This window comes from Carex rostrata, chromosome 2 (genome assembly GCF_964058835.1).
Source record: "Carex rostrata chromosome 2, lpCarRost1.2, whole genome shotgun sequence".
Lineage (NCBI taxonomy): Eukaryota > Viridiplantae > Streptophyta > Magnoliopsida > Poales > Cyperaceae > Carex > Carex rostrata.
The window spans coordinates 1,449,424-1,471,526 of NC_135919.1; the positions used below are offsets into that span (position 1 = coordinate 1,449,424).

General features: G+C 33.1%; 1 protein-coding gene and 2 long non-coding RNA genes across 3 annotated transcripts; all 3 read right to left on the reverse strand.

The window, feature by feature from the left end:
- LOC144548616 (uncharacterized) lies at positions 1 to 1,902 on the reverse strand. Its single transcript, XR_013509402.1, has 2 exons — positions 632 to 1,902; positions 1 to 273 (listed from the first exon to the last, which is right to left on the reverse strand). It is a non-coding gene; the product is annotated as an uncharacterized LOC144548616 (long non-coding RNA).
- Positions 1,903 to 2,570: 668 nt separating this feature from the next.
- On the reverse strand, positions 2,571 to 4,298 carry LOC144548685 (uncharacterized). The gene is made up of 2 exons (XR_013509425.1): positions 4,052 to 4,298; positions 2,571 to 2,777 (listed from the first exon to the last, which is right to left on the reverse strand). It is a non-coding gene; the product is annotated as an uncharacterized LOC144548685 (long non-coding RNA).
- A 7,422-nt stretch (positions 4,299 to 11,720) lies between these two features.
- On the reverse strand, positions 11,721 to 16,714 carry LOC144568105 (G-type lectin S-receptor-like serine/threonine-protein kinase SD2-5). Its single transcript, XM_078318337.1, has 2 exons — positions 14,093 to 16,714; positions 11,721 to 11,945 (listed from the first exon to the last, which is right to left on the reverse strand). The coding sequence occupies exon 1, from the start codon at positions 16,672 to 16,674 to the stop codon at positions 14,131 to 14,133; it is 2,544 nt and encodes an 847-aa protein (XP_078174463.1). The 5' UTR covers positions 16,675 to 16,714; the 3' UTR covers positions 11,721 to 11,945; positions 14,093 to 14,130.
- Between the last annotated feature and the right edge of the window lie 5,389 nt (positions 16,715 to 22,103).

The following is a 22,103-nucleotide window of genomic DNA, read 5'->3' on the forward strand; positions in this document are numbered from 1 at the left end:
AGTAAAAAAAAAGGGTTATCATTACTTATGATCTGGTTCATAGCAGTACTTGGAATATACTGGCAGACTACCAAACATCACAAATAAGGAGAAAAAACAAGGGGTTCCTTGTAAGTTTGCCATTTCAATTCTGACAGGTCATCCGCTTGGTACCAGCATCTTGAATTGGCACCATCTTCACAATTTTAAAACCTGAACTGATCTACATGTTTACCAGTAATCCTCCTATCTCATACCAGTTGTGTTACATGTACCAGTCCCTTCTTGCTCCAGCTGAAATATTATAGGCCAGTTCGTTAGTTGCTTTGTACCTCTTATGATTTGATGTGAGGGTGAAAAGACAAAATAATTGGAGCTATATAGTGACTTCAACATGAAAGATTAATCTGTCAAATTACTTTGGTTGCAACAAGGTATGCTATTTTCCATCTAACTATAGATAGTATAACGGAAATACAAATTATTATGAAGCGAAACTTTCCAAGTTTGCAACTGTCAGAGAAGCTCCTGATAACATGTCTATGTATAGTAAAACAGAAGTAGATACTACATATGGCCTACAGCAGAAGAAAGATGTAACATGTGGAAACATATTTAAATAGAATTCAGATGGTTTGGTAATTTTACATACCCCTGTCTGGCCTTGGTTATCTGCAACAAAAGAAGAGCTTTTCATTGATTCATCGAGGTATGACTTCAGAAGAGGTACTGGTGGATACTTATCTTGGAGTCCGGCTTCATATGCAAAATTTACCGCATCAAGCTACTGACCCTTAGCAATGAGCTCCTCAATTATATCTAGAAATCAATTATGGTTCTCAGATTAATTCATCTTAAATAAGCATATCAATTCGAACCCTGTTTAAAACTTGCAAGAAAAGATAATGCTACTTCAAGTTCTTTGACTATACCCAGAAGAAGGCTTCTAAATATAGCAAGTTACCCAGAATGACCCTGACACCGCTGAAACCAAAGCCTATGCCCCTCGCAACCCTAACCCTAATATCCAAAAAGGGGCGAAATTGAGGGGAGCACCCAATAGCAACCACAAGTGCGACGTGTGTCGGCAGGAAAGAGACGACGATCCCTTCGCCACTGTCCAGTTCGTCTCACAACTCCATCCTTTCGACAACGATCCTTCTTCCCCTTCTCTCTCCATCTCTCTCTCTCTCTATATCTAGAGTCACAGTCCTTCTTTCCTTTCTCTCTCTATTTCTAGGGTTTTTTTCTTTTTTGGAAGAAGGGATTGGGAAGGGAGGGGTGGGATCGGGGGAATGCGTATCCTCTGAGATATCTCAACTTTTGCGTGACCGACGTGTCCGGTGCCTATTCGGGGATGATGTAGGGGGTCAGTATTATCTGTGCTTTGAGATTCGTGCAGAACGTAGTTAAACGGTTGGGATTTTCCATAAAGTCACGCAAAGTTTGAGATATCTCAGAGGATATGAATTCGGATCGGGGAGGGAGGCGCACCCAGCGAAAGTTTTTTACAGATCTTAGAATCGAAATGGTGCGCAGTAAGTATGGCATTACGTGTAGCGGGTAAATATTTAACTAAATATAGACTTCTACACATAAGAAAAAAAAATTAATAAAAAAAAGATAAGTTATGTGATTGAAGGCTGATATTCAATCCAAAAATTCAACTTTTAATCACAACCCTTGCAAGATCTAGACATTAAGATCCTTAATAAGGAGGAGATATATATATATATATATATAGAATGTGACTAATATGCATTCGGTAGCACTTCGGCCGAAGTGCTACCGATTCATTTTACAATTTTTAAAGTCCAAATGATCGATCCAAACCGTTAGATGTCATCTCCATATTAAAATGTGCTTGGAGACCAAATTTTACATTTTTTGGAATTTGTTTACTATTTATTAAGCCACTTTGAAAATCGCTGATCCAACGGTGGCTTACCAAACAGTAAAAATAGAAGCTACCGTTCGATCAGCAATTTTCAAAGTGGCTTAATAAATAATAAAAAAATTCCAAAAAATGTAAAATTTGGTCTCCAAGCACATTTTAATATGGAAATGACATCCAACGATTTGGATCGATCATTTGGACTTTAAAAATTGAAAAATGAATCGGTAGCACTTCGGCCGAAGTGCTACCGAATGCATATTAGTCACACTATATATAGAGTGGCTAATATGCATTCGGTTGCATATGGACCGAAGTGCTTACAGTCCAAATTTGATTTTTCAAAATCCAAACGGTCGATCTAAACCGTTCATCTTGTTCTCCATATTAATATGTGCTTGGAGACCAAATTTTATATTTTTCTGAATTTTTTTAGTATTTATTAAGTATTTTACCAAATTGTTGATCCAACGGTAGCTGCTGATTTTACTGTTTTGTTAAGCTACCGTTGGATCAACAATTTTGTAAAATACTTAATAAATACTAAAAAAATTCAGAAAAATATAAAATTTGGTCTCCAAGCACATATTAATATGGAGAACAAGATGAACGGTTCAGATCGACCAGTATCATTTTCCCTTAATGCCCTAATATAATTTTGATATTTCCCTTAATGCCCTAGCTGCAAAATAAAAAATAAACCAGTATCATTTTCCTATCTAATGTTAGCTCTTCCCCAAAGTTTGTTTTCAGATATGAGGTAAGACTGTTCCCATTTCTTCTTGCCCAATTCGCTAACAAGTGAGGTTGCTTAAGCACAGTTCATCTTCTTGTCCAATTCATCTTCTTACTCACTGTCATCTTTTTGACTGCCACAGTCATCATACATCTTTTGTTTACCCTTCTATACAAGTTTGAAGTTTCAATGGTTAGCAAAAAATACGAAGCAACATAAAAAAAAAATCAATTGCACAAATTTATTGCATATTTCATAAACAAAACTAATCAATTTGCTTCAATTTGCACCTATTTCAGAAACATATTGATCATAGACAGTAAAAACTTCACAAAACAGATTTCAGACTAACTAAACAAAGTAACAAACTAACATCTAATTTGAAACAATATCAATAAGGTGTTTCCCAAAGTGGTATTGGAACATGTAGTATTGGCAGGAATTGACGAATTGTCCAATTATCATTATATGGTTTGGAAAGAATAAACAACTCCAAACTCAAATAATTTTAAGGGCAAAGTTGAAGACCATCCAATTTTGATAATGATGATCTGGACTGAATAATGGTGCATTTCCATATCAGTAGACTAATTGTAGTGATCAGGTACATGGAATGAAGCATATAAAATTCAATTTTAAATAGAACTATTAGGGAAAATCAAATAAGTTTGGCCATTGAAATCAAACATAATTCTCTACTTCTGGATATGTACAACTTTGGCTCTTAGTTGAAACCGAAAACTAATCAGAACAATGGTGTGCAGAGATGGAGTGAGAGGGCGCTGACAACCCTACCAATACTACATGAAATTTTTACATTAAAATTTTACCTGATATCGCCAACATCAGTGAAAAATAGTAGCCATTTGTACCGATTATCATAGTAGCCATTGAGGCATTGACAAGTTCATTAGCCATTTGTAATAATTTAATTCATAACAGTACTAAAGATAATCATAGTACCGATTACCTGAAACTAATACCGAACTGTGCATTACAATGCTAAATAGAGAGGGGCCATAACAGTTCAACAAAAATGACGGGATCAGGTCGATTAGCCCCAATTTCAGCAACTCCACGGAATAATTAGAGTTGCTGTGAACCATTCGAGCAATTCAATAATTCAAGCATAAAGTTTTTGACATTTTAAGCACAAGGACCTCGGCATTTTAAGAGATCACTTCACATAATTCAAACTACAAATTTTATACAAAGATTTTAAAGATTTTAAATGCATAGGAATTGAGAGCTAACAGGTGTCAGAGCTTGAAATTATCTCTTAAAATGAATTATGTGTTATGTATCTAAAATTTGTAGTTCGGTTGTCTTTCAAAATTCAAGAAATTCCCCAAAAACCAGATTCAAACCAACCAAAAGCAATGAACACACAAATTATTAGAAATTCACAGTTTAAGAGAACAAAAAGGGTCAACACAGTTTACTGATGCACAAGTAGAGGTATGGGCGACTATCACTGAAAGAATAGAGGATAGGGGGTTGCGCCAAGAGGAGATGGTGGCGCCGACAGGAGAGGAGAGGGAGAGATTTCTACGATCTGAAAGAGGGGTTTAGGGTTTCTCTGCCATGAGGACTACGAGATCTTGCATCGAGAGCGGACTGGAGGTGGCGCCGAGGAGATGGTGGGGTGAAATCACCTCTTTAGGCTAGGTTGCGTCTCTCAGCGTGAGAGAGAAGGGGACGGGTTGGCCAAATTTGCTTGAAATGGAGGGTCCATTTCCGAAAATTTTGAAATCCAGCGATATTTTTTCAATCTCATCTATCAAATCTGCACGAATTTTGAAGGAAATCCAACGGCTCACAATGCAATGCACATACCCCTCCATGCATTGCAATGTATGGTAGCTTATCCCTATATATATATATATATATATAGAGAGTTAGGCTGGGGTGCTATGGATAGCATAGTGGCCTCTATGCTACGGCTCAATATTCGAGTTTTCAAAATCCAAACGGTCGATCTGAACCGTTCATCTTATTCTCCATATTAATATCTGCTTGGAGACCAAATTTTATAATTTTCTGAATTTTTTTACTATTTATTAAGCCACTTTGAAAATCGCTAATCCAACGGTTTTACTGTTTTGTGCAGCCACCGTTGGATCAACAATTTTGTAAAATACTTAATAAATAGTAAAAAAATTCAGAAAAATGTAAAATTTGATCTCCAAGCAGATATTAATATGGAGAATAAGATGAACGGTTCGGATCGACCGTTTGAATTTTGAAAACTCGAATATTGAGCCGTAGCATAGAGGCCACTATGTTATCCATAGCACCCCAGCCTAACTCTATATATATATATATATATATATATATATATGTAGAGACGGACTTGGGTGAGACGCGGAGCACCACGCGTTTGTACTTCATGCCATATTTTCATTTTGAAAGTCCAAACAACCGATCCGAACCGTTAGATGTGATCTCCATATTGAAATGTGCTTGGAGACCAAATTTTAAATTTTTTGGAATTTGTTTACTATTTATTAAGCCACTTTGAAAATCTGAAAATCCGGGTGAACAGTAAAACACAGTAAAAATTTCTGGACCACCGGATCAGCGATTTTCAAAGTGGCTTAATAAATAGTAAAAAAATTTAAAAAATTGTAAAATTTGGTCTCCAAGCACATTTCAATATGGAGATCGTGTTGAGCGGTTTGGATCGGTTGTTTGGATTTTCAAAATGACTAAAATGTACCATGAAGCACCAAACGTGTATACTCCGCGTCTCACCCAAGTCCATCTCTATATATGTATATGTACATATATATATCAAGGTCAAAGCATATATAAACAAAATATAAACAAAGCATATATAAACAAAATAATTTCCTTTCATTCATGTCATCGTGTAAACTTTTCAGGGATGCTAAGAGTTGCATGCTTGGGACAATTTTATCTACAAAAAATGGTGATCACAAAATTCTCAAAAATGTCTACTACATCCCCAAAATGAAAAGTAACATTTTGAGTATCGGCCAACTTTTGGAGAATAGACACAAAGTGAAGATGGAGGATAATTTTTTGTGGCTACGAGATCGAGATGATAGACTCATCGCAAAGGTTGCCATGACGAAAAATCGAATGTTTGTGCTAAATGTGAAGACGGCCGAAGTGAAATGTTTACAAGCATGTGCTAAGGATCTTTCTTGGATTTGACACATGAGATTCGGGCATCTCAACTTTGAAGGACTCAAAATGCTAGGCAAAAAAAACATGGTGAAAGGAGTTCCTCACATTTGATCACCCAAGTCAATTGTGTGAGACGTGTCTACTCATCAAACAAGCAATGAAGAGTTTTCCAAAGGCATCATTATCTCGAGCAACCAAATCCCTCCGACTTGTACACGCCGACTTGTGCGGTCTTATTAAACCTCAATCATTTGGTAAGAGTTCATATTTCTTGCTCTTTATTGATGATTACTCAAGAAAGACATGGGTCTATTTTTGAAGAATAAGAGTGAAGCTTTTGAGACTTTTAAAAAATTTAAGTCTCTTGTTGAGAAGGAAAGTGGTTACAAAATAAAGGCACTAAGGACTAATATAGGTGAAGAGTTCACTTCTAATGAATTCAAAGTTTATTGTGAGGTGCATGGGATTCGACGTCCTATGACGGTGTCAAGAACACCACAACAAAATGGGGTTATTGAAAGAAAAAATAGGACAATCCTAAACATGGAGAGAACAATGTTAAAAAGTAAAGGTATGCCTAAAGAATTTTGAGCCAAGACAGTTGCATGTATGGTTTATCTCTCAAACCGTTCACCCACAAGAAGTTTAGAGAAGATGACCCCTCAAGAAGCATGGAGCGGATGGAAGCCAAGTGTGAGACATTTGAAGGTTTTCGGGTCTATTTGCTATGTCTATGTACCCGAGCAAGATAGAACAAAACTCGATGATAGAAGCAAGAAGATGGTGTTTATTGGCTATGCCGAAAATGCTAAAGGGTACAAGTGTTTTGATCCCATTACTAAGAAAGTTGTAGTTAGTAGAGATGTGGAGTTTGAGGAAGAAGCCTCATGGGATTGGAGTAATCAAGAAGAATCATATAGTTTTGTACCATATATTGGAGAAGATGAAGATGAGGGTAGAGAAATCGAAGGTGAGAGTTCAACCTCTTCGACACTGAGTTCTTCCTCAACAAGCTCAAGTGAAGGACCTCAAAGGGTTCGAGACATAAGTGATATTAATGTAGCTATCGAAAGAATTGATGGTGATAATTTATTTTGCTTATTTGCAAATGATGAACCTTTGAATTTTTAAGAAGCCATAAAAGAGAAAAAAAAATGGGTGCAAGCAACGAAAGATGAAGTACACTCAATTGAGAAAAATGACACTTGGGAATTATCAATATTACCAAGTGGTCATCAAGCAATTGGAGTCAAATGGGTGTATAAGGTGAAGAAAAATGCTAAAGGTGAAGTTGAAAGATACAAGGCAAGGTTAGTTGCCAAAGGGTATAAACAAAAACATGGTGTAGACTATAAAGAAGTGTTTGCTCTTGTTGCTCGTTTGGAGACTATCCGATTATTGGTTGCTCTTGTAGCTCAAAATCAGTGGTCAATTCATCAAATGGATGTGAAGTTCGCATTTTTAAATGGCACACTTGTAGAAGAAGTGTATGTAGAACAACCACAAGGGTTCATGAATGAAGGACATGAGAACAAAGTGTTGAGACTGAAGAAAGCATTGTATGGCCTCAAACAAGCACCAAGAGCGTGGTATAGTCGCCTCGACAAATATCTTCAAGAAAATGGTTTCTCAAGGTGCATTCATGAATATGCACTTTAAGCTAAGAAAGAAAAAGATGATATTTTGTTTGTATGCATCTATGTGGATGATCTTATTCTTATGAGAAATAATCCACAAATGTATGGTGATTTTAAAAAAGTGATGGCTCAGTTGAGATGAGTGACATGGGACTTATGTCATATTATTTGAGAATTGAGGTGAAACAATGGAATAAATGGATATTTATCTCTCAAGAAAGTTATGCAAGAGAAATTTTAAAGTTCAAGATGATGAATTCTAATTCGGCCAGTACTCCAATAGAGTGTGGGTTGAAACTTTTTAAGGAGGATGGAGAAAGAAAAATTGATCCGATCGAATTTCGAAGTCTGATTGGAAGCCTAAGGTACTTGACATGTACTAGACCCGATATACAATTTTCGGTGGGTTTAGTGAGTTGGTTTATGAAGAACACATGAAGGTGGCCAAGACAATTCTTCGATATTTAAAAGGTACTCTTGATTACAGTATTTTTTATACCTCTTCAAAAGAAGCTTGTTTAAAAGGATATTGTGAGAGTGATTATGCCAGTGATATTGATGATCAAAAGAGTACTATCGGATTTATATTTTTTTATGGAGATAATGTAATTTCATGGTGTTCTAAGAAGTAACCGATAGTTACACTCTCAACATGTGAATCAGAGTATGTTGCTACAACCACTGGTACATGTCATGCTATATGGTTAAGAGGATTGCTAAGATAACTTTTTTTTGCCCAAGATGAAGCAACCAAAATTTTTATGAATAATAAATCTACAATAGCTGTTGCTAAGAATCCGGTGTTTCATGATTGAAGCAAACACATTGATGCAAGGTTTAATTTTATTCGAGATTGCATCACAAGCAAGGAGATTGAAGTAGATCTAGTACATCAAAACTCTTGACCAAGTCGCAGATATTTTCACAAACCCCTCAAAATTGAAAGGTTTCAGCAGCTTAGAGAAATTATGGGTGTTGTAAAAAAGTTAAGTTTACAGGGGGGTGTTGAGAATTAAACTTGAAATTGGTAGAAGTTTATAGAAGTTTGTAGAAGTTGGTAAAAGATGATAGAATTTGATAGAAGATAATAGAATATACTTACAAAGAGAAATCTAAACCAACTTTGCTTCTAATATTTATATTTTGTATTAGTTTATTGTATAATATAAAGAGTGCTAGAAATATGTTGATACTCATGAAGCTTGGAGAAGAAGAAATACCAAGTAGCATCTTGTGGAGGAAGAATTTGAAAGTAAAAAATTATGGGTCATTAATTGTAGCAAACTTCAAATTGAATTTGAACTTTTCCTATGTAGTGTATAAATAGAAGAGATATGTGTGAAAAATAAAAATGTGTAAGATAGAAAACAAAGACTTGTACTCTTGTAATGTTTAATATAAATAGTTATTGAGTTTTAATTCCTCCTCTCCTCTCTCTCTTTCTCTCATTTGTTGAAAACCACCACTCTTGCTTACTATAGATTCAAACAACACAGACCACATATTTTTTAATTTTTTAATAAATGATAAAAATGATAACTTTATAAATTTAAAAGTGGAATTAATATATAAAATTGTCCCAACAAATTTTAATGCCACTTCTAGAGATGCCATAGCAGCAACTAATTTGTACATTGACTTTAAAAATATTAGTTTGCTTTATTTATTTAAGTAAAAACATTGGGCCTCATTTCTGGGTCCAAATAGAACCAATAATTTTCTTTGCTCTTTGATGGTTTTTCTAGATCACTTACAGAGCAAGCCCAACTCTTTTCTTGATTCAGCAATGGCACTGAGTTATATAATTCTCCTATCTTTATGGAATTTATCTGGTAAGCTCTGGAATCTCATATATAGTAAAGACCATTTTTTATTAGTACGGTTCTAACGGTGTATTCAAGAATTCCATATATTTCTAATGACTATGGGCCTTTTCATAATGGGGAGTGATATATTAAGAGCAATGATTCTAATTTTGAGAGCTAAGGAAATTTTTTGATTCTAAATATCCAAATTACCCTTGCTTATTTAATAGATTGATTGATTACCGGATCCACTTCCTCTCTCTCAATTAATAATATAACTAATTAAAGGAAAGTTTTGTCCTTGACAGCATGAGGATTTCCCAGAAATGGAAGGGCAAGCATATTTTGTCCTATAAGAAATTATTTAATATTGGAGACCCATATTAATAAAAGAGGAGGGTTCAAATGCCTTCATTTTTTGTGTCTCCATCATGCCTTCATTTTTAAAAACTTTAATAACTCAAAATTTAGATCTTAAAATTCAAAATAAAACCATTGGATATGAAATACATCATTTTATCTATGCACGTGTAAAAAATTATGGCATTTCAACTTTGATTTGGTTATCATCTTGAGCTTGTAAAAATGTATACTAATGTGGATAATTTCTAGACGTTGATTTTTCAACTTATTGATTCATATAAAAGCAAATCAAAATGTGATAATTTTTTATGAACGCATAGAGAAAATAACATAGATCACATCTAACGGTTTTATTTTGACATTTAAGTTTTAAATTTTGAGTTATTAAAGTTTTTAAAAATAGAGGCATGATAAAGGCACAAAAAATAGAGGTATTTGAACCCTGCTCTTAATAAAAAGAGAAGTTTAAAGGACCTTTTTCACGTAGAGAAAAGTATTATTAGTCAACCAACTAGTTGATATTTAGAGATAATTTATGTATATTGTACTCTACATTTTAATGCTAAACTGTCTAGCTATTATTTTTTCTACCAATTTAGAAGTAGCTAAAATCATTAAAAAATTAGAAATATAACTATATATCTATGAGACAATATTTTTGGAAATATAGAATTCACGGAAGAAGAAAGGATTTTTTATTTTCTAATGAAAGGAACTTTCCTTAAATAAGTTATATCATTAGTTGGGTAAGAGAGATGAAGTGGATCCTATAATTAAGCAATCCATTTAAAGAGCAAGGGTAAATTAAGTATTTAGGAACAAAAAATTATCTCAGCTCTCAAAATTAGAATTGTTGTTCTTAGTATAACACTCTTTCATAATTTATTGATCTCTTGAGGTAAATTGGCCTCATTCATAATTTCTACATAAATGTACCATGACTGGTACACCAATTGAGATCGACTGGTACAGTAGTGATGTAAGAAAAAAGATCTGAGAAAGACACCTTTGCCTTTCACATTTTATTGGATTTTTTTTAACCTACTGAGTTGCTTTTCTCTTTCAAAATTTACATTGAGCATGCAAAGATTATAATACAAAGCTGATTCGGCAATTTTATTCAATTCTAAAAAGAAGCCGATAAATATATAATTAATGAATGCTATATATTAAACACTTCCTATTTATACTTTTAAGTAATTCCCAAGTGAAGCTAAAAGTATGGTTTGCTGTTATACTTATTTTGTTAGAATATGGAACCTATAATAAACAGAGAAAGAAAAAATATTGGTTGTTCAAATGGACCAAATATACAACCAAATCTGTACAACAATTGTACAAGAACTACAAATATTGACAAAGAATAATAAATACACTACTTTATACATCTTATGAACCTAACCATGACATAGACAGTATTTATAATTAGTTTATGCAGTGAAACTAGCGTATGTTCGGGCCATAAAAAGGTTTGATGATATTAGCTTTACTCCTGTCGGATTGAATTAAAATCAGTGCATGCAGATGACTGATTTTGCAATGACACTGACAGAAACGGAAAAAGTTTGAGATATGATCTCTGTCATCTATTCTCGTCTGCTTGTGTTCTGATTAATGACGCTAATACCAGCATTTAGGTACAACAATGTAAATTATATTGCAATGCCCAGTTCACAAACTAAAAAGCATTTCAGCAGTAAGGAAGTCTCAAAACATCAACTGTACTCTCCACAACTAAAACTATTTCTTTTTCAATTAAGGTCCCAGTTTTAGAGATGACTGGATCACTGAATCATGACTGAATTACTAAATGACTAGCTTACTAAATGTCTGAACCACATGATTATGTGCTTCGTGCCTTTTTTCAAAAAAAAAAAAAAAAAAAAAACAGCTTGTATACTTGTATGCACAGGAAATATGGGGATGATTTTCTTTTTGGAAATAACTCCCAAGATTTCTTTTCCGGGTAATAACACAAATTGACTTAACAATAGTAATACCTTAAAACATGCATAAAATCACCCATACATTACAATATTAATACCTTCATACATACATGCATAAAATAGAAAACAACTTATAATTTGTCACACCCCGAGACAACTCGCCATGTATTTCTACATAAGGCGTATTCACATCACATACATTATCAATAACAACATAATAATGACACATTTTATTTCATAAGTAAAAGAGTTTTCACATTTCACAAACGATCATAACAGAGATGACTAATAACACAGACACTGTCATGCCTGCTCAATGTATTAATATAGAATTATGGAAACAAAAATAAATAACATGTGACAATTTATCAATAATATGTCTTTCCGCTTAGTCTTACTCTTGTGCTTGCTCGAATCCTTCCTCCTCGTTACCTGAAACCCACGTAAAAGTGGAACGGGTGAGAGATCGAACCTTCTCTCAGTGCGGGATTTAGTTCCAGCCCAGAGTTTATAAAACCTTTACATTTTTCTCACAAATATGAAAAAAATAAAATGCACATGTGTAACCTAATGCAATGCATCTACTTTCATGTTCTTTTTACTTTTCACAATTAACCATTTACTCGACAAACCAATGGGAAGTCCAACCAACATTGGAAAGGCCGCCAATATGTTGGGAAGTCCAACCAATAGCGGGAGGCCGCCAACTCATTAGGAAGTCCAACCAACAGTGAGAGGATGTCGCCCTAACCGCGGAACTCCCGCCAGACGCTAGGGTTAGACCCGTGACATGACCGCTTTCGCCTACAATCACGTTATTGAGGGGTCCAGTTGAACACTAGACCCAATGTATACATCCCAATATGCAAGCATATTAGCCCCTGTTCAGTTTCCTTATTTGTTCATTTTCAAACACATTTATTCAATCACACAATTCATGTCATGCTCAATACATCCTATTTATGCAAGTCCATTGGTCAATATATGAATCCTATCATTTCATGCAAATTATTTATGTCTACTCAAGTCATACGAATGGTTTGAAAACAACATGTATAAATCCAACTAATGCAATAATAATAAACTGTTGAATGACAATAGGAAAGTAAAATAATTTTATAAAGTCTAGAAAACCTGCACCTATTAGCTAGTTTAGCAAATCCTTGATCATTTCTCACGTCTCTTAATTTTTCAAAAGTCGAACCTAGATAATAAACTTACTGTATAGGATCAAGCTATTAAGGAATGTCTGAAAAAAAAAACTAAAATTTCAAATCTTGTGCATAATGATAAAATCAAGATTCTAAATAGCGTTTATCGCATCATAGCAGGAAGCCTACAAAAAAAGCTATAGCGAAAGCTATGCTACATAGTATTTTTTTTTATAAAAATTATATCATATATTTGTACTAAATATCAACATTATCTAAGTCTCATAGAACAATAAATAATATCAAATTTATTAAAAAATTATAATATTTATATTGAACCAATACAAAGTCCAAATTGCGACTCCAAATATCCATAGTAATACTAATATCATAAACTATCGATCTTTTTCTATTCAAAATATATTCAGTATCATGACATAATCTATATTTTTTCTATTAAAATTTCAAAATAACCTAGATATCATGGCATAATTAACTATCTTAATCTATTCAAAATATTTAAACTACTATATAGTAAGTATCATTTTGTTACTTCAAGAAATATCTTAATATATTTAATCTAAGTCTTTATTTAAAGTCCATATAAATTGAAAAAAAAAAAAAGCTCATGTTGAATAGCGCGCTGTAGCTTCCTTATTTTGATTTCGTTTGATGGATCTCTCATTAAATATTTAATAGTTTAATATAAAGCTTAGTACGTCAATTGCAAAAAAAAAAAAATCACGGTTAAAATCTAATTTGAGCCTTTATTTAAAGCCCATATAAATTGAAAAAAAAAAGAAGCTCATGTTGCATAGCGGGTGCTATTTGCGCTACACGCTATGCACTATAACAGACCGCTATTACCGCTATAGCGTTCGTAGCTCAAATAGTGTGTTATTATGCGATAGCTTAGCATTTAGGGTCCAAAAATGCTATAGCGCACTATTTAGGACACTGGATAAAATGTATGTACTTCTCTGTTCCAATAATGATAATTAATAAATTCCTTCATATGCTTGAATGGTTCTTTCTCTAAATGTAGTGCAATATTTAATGACAATCAATTAATCTCTTAATTAGGTTGCACATATCTCTCTTCAATTACTAAAATATAATATCATACTTATAATGCACTACTCTTATAACATCAGAAAAATATTATATCAATTCTGCATTTAACAAAAATTAAATTGATTGTAGAATTTAATCATTACCTTCTGCCATAAAATAATCAATCTGAGTTTAGCTCAGCGTTTTTGTTTAATATGATAAAATTGACATAGAAATTAATTAATATTCACTCATTATGCAATCAATACTTTTGATCTATAATTTTTATATATGAAAAATCTTGTAACCATAATTAAGTGACTTAAAAATGACAGAATGTTACATAATTAAATACTACTGAAACAAACTTCTCACCAATGCAATTCAAAGATTGCTTGAAAGATCACCTAATTTCACCGAGGGCCTGACAACACTGAAGCTGGAAAGGGAGCTGACTGATCCACTACACTAGGTATATTCGCAATCAATGGAATTGAAGAAACAAAGTTATAATCCAATGATGTTGCAACCTCCATTGCTCCCTCTAAAACCTTAACCACCATTAACATCGAAGGCCTTCGGGTACTATCCCATTGCAAGCACCACATTGAAAGCTCTATCACATTCACAATTTCTTTTTTGTATAATTCAACATCACCAAGATTTTTGTCAATCAAATCTAATAATGTATTGCTCTTAGATTTTTCTTCTAACAATTTAATAAGATGGAGATTCCCTTCAATCTGGGAATAATCAAGGTTTCTTCTTCCGGATAGAATCTCCATTACTACCACACCAAAACTGTAAACATCAACCTTTTCAGTGACCATTGCAGTCAACCATTCTGGTGCTAAATATCCAGGTGTGCCCCTCATTTTAGTCATCACTCTGCTAATGTCTCTATCAATAAGTTTGGATAACCCAAAGTCAGAAACTTTAGCATGAAATTTTTCATCTAAAAGAATATTTTCTGGCTTTATATCGAAATGCACAATTTTTTGCATGCATTCCTCATGCAGATAACATAAACCCTTGGCTATGTCGGTTATAATTTTGAACCTCATGGGCCAATCCAAAGGAACTCTCCCATCTTTGCAATAGATCCACTGATCCAACGACCCGTTGCACATGTACTCATAAACTAAAATTCTATTCAACTTGTCAGCACAGAAACCGATAAGCCTCACCAAATTGATGTGATGGATATTGCCTATAGTCTCGACCTCTGTCAAGAAATCCTTCTTTCCATGTCCAATGTTATCTAAACGTTTCACTGCTATTTTCCCATCACCCCACGTTCCTTCAAACACAGTACCAAATCCACCTTTTCCAAGTATTTTGACAAAGTTTTCAGTGGCTATTCGGAGCTCTTCGAAAGTGAACCTGTTTGGCATCCCTGGTAATTGTTCCATGATATCCTCATCTTGTGCTTCTTCACGTTTTCTCAAACACGCAAAGTAAATACAAATTAAGGTGAGCACAAAGAGCAAAGCTCCAAATGTGGAACCCAATATTGCATCAAGCCCAACTTTGGAACTAGAAACTTGCACCTTAATAAATGCTGAAGAAGTTAAATTTGTCCCTTCAGGTTGATAATTTTTAAGGGAAAAAACTTCTGATAGTGTTAAACACTTACCATATGATAAGTTCCCATTAGAAGACTGAAACAGTGCACCTTTACAGCTGCAATTTCGAAGACATGCATTTTTGCAAGTCTGCTCATCAGTTGCGTCAAATGCAACATTGTCAACATTATTGAAATATGATACATCGTTAAGTTTTAACAAACGGTGATTTTTTACATCTTGACAAGTTATATTAGTCACTGCATAGCAACCAAGCTCCGCTCGTCGGTCATCAACAGGCTTGAAATAATTTCCTGAGGTTCCTGTGGGACAGGTGCATTGTCCATTATTGCAAATTCCATAGTGCCCACAGAATGTTGGATAATCACAGTTACTAAGTTTGGGAAAATAACTATCCATATCACTATCCATACTGAGCAAATCATCCACCATTTTCCATTCATATCCATCACAATCATAAAGTTTTAAGTGTCCATCAGATTCTAATCTCATGTACTGTATGGACTTAGCAGGCAGAGTTCTGAAAATTATTGCGCTATCGTTGGATAACGTGGAGAACATACCTAGGTAGCCATCCATTAACTGCATAAAAGCAGTCTTGTTAGCTGTTTTATTTGATGTGTCATTGTACACCTGATAGGAATTTGAATAGCCAAATGATGTGGGATCGTAGTAGTACACCATCGGGGGATTCGAATTGACGAATCCAAACAAACCATCTGCAAGGAGGGTGAGATAAAACTGGCTTTCTGCCAAATCAGTGCTAGAGGAATTGGCAATGATTCTCATGCCTCCTGCTAGCGTTTGCCCCATTACTAGACAATCAGTTGGGTGGTCAAATGACTGCCATATTGTGGAATTGTTAATATCATAGAGCACCAGATTACCAGCTTCCGTGATGTTAATACCGGCCACGGATCGATTCATCACGCTAGTAGACCAAACTAGGCTACCATCACTGTCATGAAGGGTTAGACCATCTTTGGATGTCAGTTGAAGTGTGGCATTTTCACTGACAGGGTGGGCCCGATTTGCTGACCAGATGACTTGTGGAGGTAAGAAGTACGCTAATTCATGATAAGTTGAATATATGATGTATATGGAGAGATAAAAGCTCTTACAGGGTGGAAAGCAATAAAACCCAGTACCAAATGACACCTCGTCCATTGCGGTATGCCGGAAGAGGATGGAACGGATAGTTTCACCACCATTGAAAGTAAAAGCCAGTTGGAAAGAAGGTGAGTTGGTCCATGATGACGGAGCAATTGCTGTGGGATGGTTAAGAGGTTGTGGATTAACAGAGAAAGAGAAACACAGGAGAAGTGCAACGAAGGAAAAAATGTTAGAAGTAAAAGCCATTTGGGGTAGCATAATTGGCTTGGTTCTGTAGCAATAGAGATGGTATATTGCCCATATCCAATTCCACAACCTCTATTGCTATTTTGGACCGTTCAAGAACGATGCCTTTTGGACCATTCAATTCCACAACCTAATAAATGCCCAATTGGACCGTTCAATTAAGTCAATAGCAATAATTAATAGAGTCATTAATAATCATCCGATTGATTGATTATATGAATTATAAGGAAATTGCCCTTCTTGTTCGGATACTAAGCAACACATCAAACAAATCTCAAGATTTCCAAATATAGCCTTCTCCAATTCTCTTTTTTCTTAATCATCCGGTGAAAAATTTCTTTAAAAATAAATAAATAAATATATATATATATATATATATATATAGAGAGAGAGAGAGAGAGAGAGAGGAGGGATCCACTTACACCCCTTTTTGGTGACACCGAATTACACTCTCCATTTTTAAAGTTTTCAAATTCCAAACAGTCAATCCAAACCATTCAACATAATGGATATGTTAAAATGTGCTTGCGGATCAAATTTTATATTTTTTGGAAATTTTTAACTATTTATTAAGTATTTAACAAAATCGCTATATTTAGACCGTTGAATTTGTGTACCCCTCTTAATAAATAGTAAAAAAATTAAGAAAAATGTAAAATTTGATCTGCAAGCACAGTTTAACATATCCATAAAGTTGAACGATTTGGATCGACTGTTTGGACTTTGTAAACATAGGGTGTAATTGGATCCCTCATATATATATATAAAAGATGACATGTCAAAACAAAATTCAAGTGGTTCTTCTGATTCGAAATTAACTAACATATATAAGCATATTATTAATTAGTCGAGAAACTTTTACTTAATAAAAGTTGGCCTTTAATCGACTGTAGTGCAAGAAATGTTGAATTCTCATTCTTAATTGAATTGAATTGAATTGAATAATGCTTAATTTTAGTTACAAATTCCTGTGAATAATTGATGTGGCTCCAAGTTATGAATTGAGGTTGTTTGATTGTATATTTTTTTTTATCAGACTGTAGAATTTTAGAGAAATTAATTAATTCAAAAAATTATATGCAAACAATTAATTAATTCAAGAAATTAATTAATTTTATCAGTCTGTGAAATTCTACATTAGGGTTAATATCAAGATTTTGTTGTTATTTTCGAAAAAAAAAACCTTAGTTGATGTAGAAAACAAAGACTAGTAGTTTAAATGAGACAAGTAGTTTAAGCAGAGACTATCAACAATCGCTGTTGTCTTGCAAATATTTCTTGAATAATTTGGATTATATTAAATATTCGCTTTTGCCTAGCAAAGAGGTAATGAGGATGTTACTAGATTGGATTTTTCAATGTCAAATGTCATGTCATAAAGCACAATTATAAATGCTGTTGAAATTAATTTCACTAGTATTATGATGGATACATCTCCATTCTTATATTATGCACGTAGTTGTCATAATCCGCTAATAGCTGAGATTGAAAGATGAATTTTCGAATTGAATATCAACCCTCAAATCACATAATCTGTCTTCTTTTGACTAAATACATCTATTTTATTTATAGAAGTCTAAATTTAGTTAAAATTATACTCACCACACAAACTTCTACATAATTTGTCACATTAAAATTGAATAAATCCCTAACAATCCATTTCTTTATTTCCCTTTATAGCTATTTTGGATTCTTACAATTAAATTATTTCTAAATTTAGCTTATCCGTAGTCGTTTGGACCATATTCGACCAAAGATACATTTTCACTGAGAATCATTCCATTTGTAACTAATTAATTTGATTTGCATTAATTGCTCCCTGCCATTAACAATAAAATATTTTCACGTATGCAAATTGAAAATCCAACCCACAATGCATTCTCACAAATCTCCATTATTGTTATAAATGGAAGTCTCCATTATTTTTTCAAATCATCCATATCTCACAAACAAACAAAAAATCATCTTTTGGAAAGAAACAACAACATAAAAGCAACTTACTTTAATTTAATAGTAAATAGAACTTTCAATTTCATTTGTTGTTATTTCTTTTGTTATTTTCAATATCCCATATCAACTAATTACATATAAAATATATAGTTGTCAACTCTAAAGATCGCATATTTTTATTTTTTTTATTTTAATTTCTAAAGAAATATGAGATGCAAATTCTTATAAATTTTTAAAATATATTGTGATGATAGAATTTTTTGAATATTAACAATGTAAAATAAGAAAAAAAAAGAGTCATAAGTAAAAGAGTTGTTATTATAAGCGCTAAATTTTTTATGCTTCTTCTCTTAAAAAAAATAGGCACGCGATACTTTATATTAATTTTTTTATTTTAATGATTGTATGGAGAGAAAAAAGATACTAGAGACATCCAGTACATTTTTCACTTCTCATAATAAAACAAAACTAATATTATTTTCTTTTTAAGTTTCGAACATAGATAAATACATCATTACAATAAAAATTTAATTGGACTATTAAGAAACATTTTGGATGGTGTGCAGTCCAAAGGGCTTTAATTTGGACATACTCCGCTTCTATTATTTTCTTATTTCTCTATTTTTTCTGTTTCATTTCTCATTTTTCTCTATAATTTCGATAATGAAAATGTAAACAATCATATTTTTTCAGATTTCATTTAGGGTTACTGTATCTCTGTGAATAGATAAATAACAGATCTTATGTTGATGGAAACAATCATATCTTTCTAATCTGGAGAGAAAATAAAGAATATCTAGAACTTTCGTATAGAGAAATTATATGTAGAGAAATTTTCATTGTTAAAATAATCTTCATCAAAAATATATATGTAGAGAAAATTCTTATTTGAGTCATTTAATCATATTTTTTCTAATTTTGTTTCTTTGCATATCATTTCTCTTCTAAATCGTTTAATGACCGATCTTGTTTGTGAAGAAAATTAGATATTAAATCATAATGATATTTCCAGAAATTTTTTCATGTTATATTTGATCCATTTTTTTCATTTGATGTTTTTTTTTCATGGTTATTTATTATTTGAATTTATGTTTTTTTTCATATGTGTCTTTTATTTTCATTTAAATATTTTTTTTATTGTGTGAATGTCAAACAAAAATGTATGTTCATATTCTATTCAATCTTATAATATATCCCCGTTGTAACGCACGGGCACGATACTAATATACATAATGGATGTATATTTGATAAATACAATTATTCTTTATTATTCTTTGCTAATAAATGCAACTTCAAATTGGTTGCAAATTCGGTCAGGTATATTCTTAACAAGTGTATAGCAGTATATTTTCTGGGATAATTTGTCACGTAAAATATCATGAATTGATAGTTCAATTTTAATTTATTAAACCTTCATTTTTACCCAACAAAAATACTCATCTATCGATCTCAAAAACAAGAAAGAAAAAATGTCCAAGCCCAAATTATTTTAGTTAAGTAAAAAATAGTGGGCCTCATTTATTTACACAAAATAAAAACCATAATTATTTTCTCTCTTTGATCGGCTTTGTAGACCATTTACATAGCAAGCCCAAATTTTTCCTTGATCCAGCAATAGCATAGAATTACATCATTTTTCTCCATTGGTGCAAGTCATTTGCAATTGCAAATACACATCGGAAGTTAAAATGAAATTAACTTCAATTCTAATTTCATTTTTTGAAATCTTGGTACAGTGGTTACCAAATATAACTTTCATTAAATAAAATATAAAATTACATCCATCATCCATCGTTTCACATCTATAACATGATCAACACCAAATAACTTCAACAATCTAAAACTCATAACATTAACACCGAACAATACAACATCAACATGTAACAACAACATCTAACAATGCAAAAATTTAAAATAGCATAGAGACAACCGGAGAAAGTAATGGCATGAGCTAGCAAATGAGAGAGAGACAGAGGGGCTATGCCTCTTTTCCTTGACCATCCCTTTCGCTATTTTCACAAACCAAGCTCTAGCAAAAGTAACGGCTAAAGAAGACATATGCGAGAGACGACAGAACAAAGTAATGGCTGGAGACAGGCGGAGGAGCTACATCTCTTTTTCATAACCATCATTTTCGCTATTTCCACGAACTGAGCTCTAATAGAAGTCGTCAAAAATCTAAAGTTGAACCGGAGAAAATGTCAAAATTGACGGCTCACGGTTCTCACCGAAGAGAAAGAAGAGACGAAAAAGATAGAGAGCTGGCCAACGAAATAAATTGAAACAGACTTGAGATGGGAGGGGAGGGGTTGTTGGCGGCTAGGGTTCCCCTCCCTCCGAGAGAAACATTGTTGGTGTTATATTCCGAAATTTTAAAACGTGATTAAATGCTAACTTATCTTTACACTAAATAAAATTGTCTAAGTTAATTACCGATCAGATTGTTGATTTATTTTAACGAATCTAAAATTTTGAAATATAAACGTAAAAGTTAGAAAATAAAAACAATAGGTTTTATATAATGAGATAAATAAATAGAATACTAATTAGAAAGATAAATTATACGAAGCTTTCGTACGATTAAATTTATATAAAAGTTATAAATTTTATCTATTTAAAATTTATAGATTTGATATTAACTATATGTTTAGAAATTATGAACATATATATATAAATAAGATATATACATATATAAGATAAAATTATCTATCTAAAACCTTGATGAAGATCATAAACAAATTTTTCTTTTGAATTAAGCACAACAAACTTGTATATAATTTTGAATACAAATCCGTGAGGCTGATTGGTTAAAAGTTTATGTAATTGATACCACTAATTAATCAATTATACTATGTGAGGAATCTAAAACCGTTCATATTTATTTAGCACGAATCCCAAAGCCATCCTTCGTTCCCTTGCTCAATTCAATTTGAAACGAATTCATGCTTAACCAAATTTGATAAATTTTGTCGGGTCCGCCCAAATGCCTTAAACCATTCAATTCTTTTAACCATTGGATCCTTAAGCTTGCACTAATTTTGAAGCACCTTATCAGGACTCCTATAATAGCATCTTCAAATAAAGGGGACTGAATGGTGTATCTGTCCAGAAACGATCTTAGCCTTCCATGTAGCAAATCCAACCATTATAAACCATTGTATTAAATGTGAGATACTATGTATGTATTCTATATATCTATTCGTGTACAAGTTTAAAATTAGTTATAAAAATACTTGCCACGTGCTGAGCCACACGAAAATGGTCTCTTTTTTCATTCCTCCCCATGCGTCTTTCTCTTTTTTCTTTCTTCCCCACATGAAAATCTGCTCCAGACCTCCACGCGTTTTAACCCGGAACCCTCTTTTCTCTCTTCGGATCCTCTCTCCGCCCTCTCTTCCGTTCCACCTCTCCTCCATGCGTCTTTCCTCTCTTCCGTTCCACCTCTCCTCCCTCTTTTCTTTCTTGAATCTCCAAATGATGGAGTAAGGTAG

What these genes read in the sequence shown, in the direction of transcription:
- LOC144568105 (XM_078318337.1), bottom strand. Translation starts at nt 16,674, where the DNA reads ATGCTACCCCAAATGGCTTTTACTTCTAACATTTTTTCCTTCGTTGCA.